Source organism: Melopsittacus undulatus, chromosome 14 (assembly GCF_012275295.1).
Source record: "Melopsittacus undulatus isolate bMelUnd1 chromosome 14, bMelUnd1.mat.Z, whole genome shotgun sequence".
Taxonomy (NCBI): Eukaryota; Metazoa; Chordata; class Aves; order Psittaciformes; family Psittaculidae; genus Melopsittacus; species Melopsittacus undulatus.
This window is the reverse complement of record NC_047540.1, coordinates 5,316,732-5,323,964: the sequence shown is the minus strand read 5'-3', so window position 1 is coordinate 5,323,964 and position 7,233 is coordinate 5,316,732. Positions and strand designations below refer to the sequence as shown.

Sequence of the window (7,233 nt, the reverse complement as noted above, 5' to 3'; positions counted from 1 at the left end):
CAAGGCGGCAAGCGGTTGGGCGGCGGCGCGGAAGACGCGCTTTGATTGGCTGGAAGGCAGAACGGGGCGGGGCATCGGCGGAGGGCGGCACTGAGGGCCGCGGTGCCGCCGGGTGCGCTCCGTCCGGTGCGGCCGCCGCGGGGCCATGGCCGGGACCGGGGGCAGCTCCACGCTCAGGCGGTGCCTCGAGGTGCTCCGGGACGCGAGGAACGACAACGAGCAGTTCGCAGCGCTGCTCCTGGTGAGGAACCGGGCACGGGGGGCGGCGCCGCGGCCGCCATCGCCTCAGGGGGAAGGCGAAACCCGCGGGGCGGAGGTGGGGCCTGGGCGGCGCTGGGAGCCCTCATGGTCCCGTCAGCGAGGCCTCGGGCGCTGAGGGCTCCTGCGGGCCCAAAACCCTCAGGTAAAGCCTCCGTTAACGCTTAGGCCCAGCGCCCAGCCCAGTGGGTGCTTCCCTGCACTAATAAAGGCTGTTTAAGGCTTCTTCCTTGCCGTTGAACCCTGTATATTCAGCAACGCCGCTTGCAGGGCTCACCCCTGGTTTGCCTTACAGGTGACCAAAGCGGTCAGAGCTGGGGAAGTCGATGCCAAGACCCGTCGCCAGATCTTTGATGCAATCGGATTCACGTTTCCCACTCGCCTGCTGGCGTCTGGGAAGCCACCACCCGGCTGCCCCGATTACACCTTCCGGGCGCTGGGCCTTACCCTGCTGGCATGCTTCTGCACCGATCCGGAGCTGGCAGCACATTCCCAGGTGCTGAACAAAATCCCAACCTTCAATGACATCCTGCTTTCCCCGTGCGATCCGGACAGCACGTCCATGGTTGATGATGTGTACCAGTGCCTCAGCGCTGTCATGGCCACGAGCAGGGGGCCCAGAGAGCTGGTGACCAAAGGGACAGTGTCTGCCCTGTGCCAGGCCTATGTGAATGGCAGTTATGGCTCTGACCGTGCTTTGGCTCTGCTCCTGGGGCTGTTGGCCGTAGCAGAGGAGAAGTGCTGGCAGAGAGATGCTCCACACCTCCTGGCCGTGCTGAGCAAGCTCTCCGAGGATTTCCTCCAGACTGAAGACATGACCAAATTTGAGCTGTGCAAGGTTCTGCCTCATTTCATCCCCCTGTCACCACCGCTCACACAGGACCCACAGGGCTCTGAGTGCCTCCATAGGCTTTACAAAGGGCTGGCCAACATCTTGGGCAGTAAACTCAGCCAGTCGCAGCGGGACCCTGCCCTCAAGCTCGCTGCCTGCCTCGTGCAGGCCTATGGGTCAGAGTGGATCCCAGCAGGCAGTGCTGGAAGCAAGTTCCTGGCCTTGTTGGTGAACTTGGCTTGTGTGGAGGTCCGCCTGACCCTAGAAGAGCCAGATCCTTTGGAGGCGGAGGGGAAGAAAGAAGTGGTAACAGCCTGCTATGTCCTTATTGAGATGGGGATCCAGGAGTGCCTGAGAGAAGAGAAACCACTGCTCGAGGAGGTGCAGAAAATGCAGCTTATGAGGATCATGGAGGAGGCATTTGGAGCTGTAATATTCTACCTGAGGCAGGTACTGCAGAGTTTGCGTGTTTTTGTGTTTCTTTGGGAGGCTTTCACAGCTGCTGACCAGGATGCTTACTGGGTGCTCAGCAGCCCATGGCTGTATCTGTGTAGAGCAAACTGTGCATCTGGGCCCACTGCAGCTTTCCTACCTACAGCAGCTCAATAGGACAGTGACCCAAACATAATTTTCTGTCTGCTTGCTTCTCCATGCAGGTTAAACAGGAGGAGCTACAAGACCCTTTCATATTTGCTTCCGTTCGAATCCTTGGAGCCTGGATGGCAGAAGAGACATCCTCCCTCAAGCAGGAAATCTGCGAGCTCTTGCCCTTCCTTGTTCTTTATGCCAAAAGGTTTTTCAAAGAGGGCAGCTCAGCTGGGAGTCCTTCCCAGCCAGAGCTGGTCAGCAAGGAGGGCTCTGGCTTACCCCAAGATGCTCTGAGGTTTGTATTTTAAGCACAGAATTGATGCATTTTAGCACAAGCCTGCTCAAATCTTATCTTTTCCATTCTCCCTGCAGTGCCACTTCCACGGCTCTTTTTTCCCCCTGACAGCTGGATTAAATGCAGGCTTTAGACCCATTCTACCTCATGCTCCCAATTTCTTTCCCCTTCCAGGTTTCTGCTACCTGGTTTTTGCCATTTAACAGCAGAGGACAGGCCCCGGGACATCCTCATCTCAGAAGGGGCACCAGCACTGCTGTGTGAATACTTCCTCCATCAGTGGGAGGTGCTGACCTCCAAGCCTGGGTCCCTGACTCCACTGACAAGCACTGAAATGAGTCTGCAGACCATGTGTGGGATTTTCCTTAACCTGGTTGTGACAGCACCAGACCTTATCAGGTAATGGAGCCACAAGAGCTTGCTCTAAGATTGCACCCTCTTTCTTCCCAATGACATTGTGAAGCAAGCTTACAGGATCTGTTAGCACAAAGCTGACGAAGGGATGTCCCTTTTTCAAAAGCAATTACATTATGGTTTTGGTGCTGCATTTAATCTTGACAGTTCCAGGTGCTTCTGGCTCTGCTCAGGAAGCATGTCTCAGGTTTTGCTTTCTCTCTAGGCGAGACAAAACCTTTTCCTGCCTGATGGACACGTTGCTGAAGTCTCTTCCACTCCTGCTACCCCAAAAGGGTCACCTGGCTCTAGCAGCAAACATTGCCACTCTGGGCCTGATGATGGCCAGGATCCTTGCAGGCTCCACAGGTAGGAGGAATTCCCATTGGTAAATCAGACATTCTGGCTGGTTGGGCTGGAGAAGGCAAATATGAGGGAAGTAGGTCCAGTTTGTAGTTGGAAAAGTGGCAAAACCAAAAGCCTGGTGGAGTAAGGAATAAGCAGGAAAATCGAGAGGCTGATGCACTGGGATTAAGAGATTTCTCAGGCAGGAGGGGGTATCCTGCTCTCCCCAAAGGCCCTTCTGCAGTCAGAGACACTGAAGGGTGCCCTGTATCAAATTAATTCCTTTTTCTTCCAGCTCTCCAGGGGACACAGAGTACCAAGGAGTTCTTTGGAGCTGCTATTTCCTTCCTATCCCAGGCCCACACTGCCCAAACAGAGCCTGGCAGTGACAGCTTGACCTTGGCCGTTTCGCCTGCCTACATGAGTGCCTGGGCTGACATCAGTGAGCTCTGGTTCCTGGGAATGCAGGCCTTGGCTGGCTGCATCCCTCTTTTCCCCTGGCTGCCACAAGCCATGCTCCAGGCACGGTGGCTGGAAGGGGTCTCCGAGCTCCTGACCCATGTTGCTGCAGCCTCCGTGGACTTTGAGCTCATCGCTGCTTTCCAGGGGGTGCTGGTGGAGCTGGCCAGAGCCAGCAAGCCCTGCAGGGACGTGATCCTGTCACACCACGGCCGGGAGTGGGCCAACCTCTATGGTATGGCAGCTTTGGAACAGTGTCTGTCTGAGCAGTGAAGAGCCAGCAGCACCCTGGTGTGGGGAGCAGTCAGCACAAGATCTGTTCAACATCTGCCCCACAGCCTTTGGTGCCAAGTGGGGACAAAACCACATTCAGATTACCAACCTTTCTAAGCCTGGAGTGATGCAGCAGAACTCAGCACTGCCCAACCTGTGCACACAACTGTTGCTGCCTCAGAACGTTTCAACATACACCTGCTTGACCCTCTTTCTCTATTTCTTCTCAAAAGCAGCCTGTGTATTAAAGATGTTTTTCTGTGGCTTTGTTTTTCAAGCTCCTGCAGTGTTGGGATTTGTTTCTGCCCAGGGCCCTCAGAGGTTGCCTGCTTCTGCCATTAACACACTCCCAGTTTTGTCACAGCAAGGATGTCACTTTACATCAGAGGCTTGCATGTGCCAGTAAAGTAACTTGGCACTACATGTGGAAACCTGCAGAAAGCAAGAACAGGGACAGCTTTTATATTTACTGACAGCAGTGAGAATGATGCCCCGTAACTTGGCACAGACCTGTCCCCTTCCAATGGGAAGCTGTACAAGTGCCCTTGCACTGTGTTGTGGGACAGCAACTCCCTGTTCATATCTATAACTGACACCAGCTCATCGTTATAATTCCAAATGTATGTTTAGAAACCCTTCACTTGAAATGGCCCGGGCTTCCCTGTTAAGCACCCACACATGGCACAGCCGCAGGGGTCCCTGGCTGCCGGCTTGGGATGTAAAGGGATTTTCCACTCTTGCCAGGCGATGGCTTCAACCTCGACTGCAGCTTTTCCACCAGGTGTCAGTCGAGGAGCAAGTTGGGAGCAGCAGCCTCGCCGGAGCTGGCTCTGCCAGACCCAGGCACTGATCCTGGCTGTGCCCAGAGCTCCTGCAGGGGGGCTGCGGAATCGTTTGACACAGAGGAAATCAAGCAAGGAGCTGCCTCAAAAGGACTACGCTGGGTGTATTCGTGCTCTGTACCAGATCCTTAGCTCCGTGAAAGCAAACACAGCTGGAGCAGAGGCAGCCACTGCTGCTCAGGGAAAGGATCTTTCTGATCTTTCCAGCTGAGCTCAGAAAAGTTCCTGCAAGCTGGGACAAAGGTGGGTGCTCCCAGGAGGCAGCGATGGAAGCCAAACACACAAGTGAGCCTCCTGGCCTTGGAAAAGAGCATAACTGCATGAGTGCGGGCTGGGAGAGCATCCCCATCCTGCCAGGAACACCCCAGCCCTGCACCACAGGGAAACAGCAATGCATTGGAAGAGGCAGAAACACATTTCAGATTGCCAGAAAAGCCATCCCAACCCTCAAGTGCTTTACCTTCCATTCTTCCTGGTCCCGTGTGCTCTTCTGCCTCTGGTCAAAGGGTATGGAATTCCTGTTAAGGAAAGACTCTCATTAGTGCTAATGAGAGATAGACGCCTGTATCAGCAGGAGGGTGCTCTGCTCTCCTCCCTCCCAGCACTGCACTGGGCTTGCTGTGGTTCTCCATGCTGGCTTGGCTATCCTTCATCCCAGCAGGAAGTGGTAGGTGCTTCCACAACACCTGACCAGGGATCCAGCCTGGGCCTGCAGCACCCTATTCAAGACCAGAACAGCCGCAAACCCAGAGGCCTTTAGCTGCTCATCTTCAGTTCCAGGCAGTTCTCCATTTTATCCTTCCCCACATCCTAGGGCACGTGGGTTTGGCCACCAGCAGGTGCCTGGGGAGCACCTGACCCTCATTCTCATGCTCCTCCAAGGGAAGTCCTATCAGGTGTGAGAAGGAGCATCCCAGAGATGCTGTTGTGTAGATGTGGGGGCTCCTTGAACACTATCATAGAATTCCAGATTGGTTTGGTTTGAAGGGACCTCACAGTTCATCCAGTTCCAATCCCTACCATGCTCCAAGCCCCTATGTCCAACCTGGCCTTGAGCACTGCCAGGGATGGGGCAGCCACAGCTTCTCTGGGCACCCTGTGCCAGCGCCTCAGCACCCTCATAGTGAAGGGTGGTGATACCCTCATATCACCATCCTTTTGTCCTGGAACACCACTTTCCAAGCACATTCTAGGACAGGGCACCCCTAAAAGGCTGTTGTCCCTCCCCAAGGCTCCTGGCTCTCATAGCAGGAGCACAGCACATTCAGGAAGGCAGAGCACAGGCGCTGGTGGAGGCCTCCTACCATGTGGGTGCCTCCTTTGGCTCTGCTTGTGCCAGTCTGCAGGCCCTGGCGTGCCCAGCACAGCTCAGCCCTGCACTAGGGAGATGGTGGAAAGGCTTCAAAGGGTGTGGGGTGACTCCTTGGCCACCCCAAGCTTTGTAAACCCAACTACGAGTTCTACCCTGGATGCTCCAGTGCCAAACAGGCATCACCTAACATCCCTTGTCATCCGCACCGCTTTGAGATCCCAGCACAGAGTGGAATTGCAGCCAGCAGAACCCAGAGCAAACTGTGCTTTATCTCCCAGTGCATTTTCAGCACCAGGACAAGCCCTCCAGGAATAAGATCCTTCATTGTGGCTTGAATGAGGTGCATAAGCCCCCAGAGGAGCAGATGCACATTCCATTTCACTTTGACAGCTCAAATGTCATCACACCGTTGCAAACACCACCACCGCATACATTACCCTACAGCGTTTATTCACATCACCCCAAAAGCAGTGGCAATAAAAGTAAGTATTTCATAGGGCTGTTATGTGGCTGCTAGTGCAGCCCCTTCGCACAGACCTCATGCAGTGAGATGTGTCAGGAGTGGTGAGGAGCAGCAAGGGGGCTGCCCCCTTCCCTACCCTCCCCTTGACAGGGTCCCCATCCTTCTCCCCAAAGCCCTGCCTGGCTCTCCAACCCCACAGCAAGGATCTTCCTTCCCCACCTGGATTCCCAGGAAGGAGATGTGGGAAATGATAGGAGCAGCCCACATTTCTCCGAGGTGTTGATGGGAGCTGGGCTTCTGGAGTAAAACCAGTTCCCCTTTGGCTGGGGCAGAGACCTGTGCTCACGTTCTGTTGCTTCTGTGTCCCTACTGCCCTGCTCAGCAGGTGTTTTCATTGCTGACCCCTGAAAGCAAAGGTTGCTGCCTCAGGGAAGAGCCAACACAGACACTGGGCATTGGGAGGGAGCTTTGGGAACTTCAGTACAAAACCAGTTTTCCAGAGATTTCTGGCTTGGGTGCAAATGCAACAAGTGGTCCCTGGGGTGGAGACCTGGCCCAGAGCTACAGTGAGTGCTCCCCATAGCTGTGGGGCGAGGGGACAGCTCTCATATTGAGGACCTTGGCATGATCATATCATTCTGTTAGCAAACACAAAGGCTGTTTGGTAGAGCAGAACACGAGCACAGCTGGTCCTTAACCTGGGAGGCTAAGGAGCAGGTACTGGGGAACTGCATCTGGGCACCCGGTGTTGTGATGACCCCCAGCACTTGCCCTGGCCATGATGAACCAGTAACAGAACCAGTGTGTGCTGCAGCCAGTGTGACAGCCCTTGGGCCTCCCTGGGACCTTGGGACAGCAGGTTAAAGCAAGTAATTGTTCATCCTCACTGCTGTGGCTTAACACTGCCTCCTGCCCCTGGGAGACCCATAGGGTTAACTTGTCCTCATCACCAAGAGGGTGAAAATACACTTGAAGCTATACAGAGTGAGCATCCTCCTGCTTGCCCTGGAATCCCACATGCAGGCTGGTGCCTGGACTTTGCACACTTTCACCTCTTGCAGATAAATAAAGACCAACATTATATGGACCAGACGAGCAGGGGACGTGAAGAATGAACTGGAAAATAACTGCAAAATACAGCATGTCAGATCCAATTCTTCCCAGCAAATGAAA

At 54.7% G+C, this 7,233-nt stretch overlaps 1 protein-coding gene across 1 annotated transcript; it reads left to right on the top strand.

Annotated features, from left to right (window-relative positions):
* Positions 1-108: 108 nt before the first annotated feature.
* On the top strand, positions 109-3,720 carry NCDN (neurochondrin). The gene is made up of 6 exons (XM_005142543.4): positions 109-241; positions 554-1,540; positions 1,747-1,973; positions 2,148-2,372; positions 2,593-2,735; positions 3,007-3,720. The coding sequence occupies exons 1-6, from the start codon at positions 146-148 to the stop codon at positions 3,441-3,443; spliced, it is 2,115 nt and encodes a 704-aa protein (XP_005142600.2). The 5' UTR covers positions 109-145; the 3' UTR covers positions 3,444-3,720.
* Positions 3,721-7,233: the final 3,513 nt, after the last annotated feature.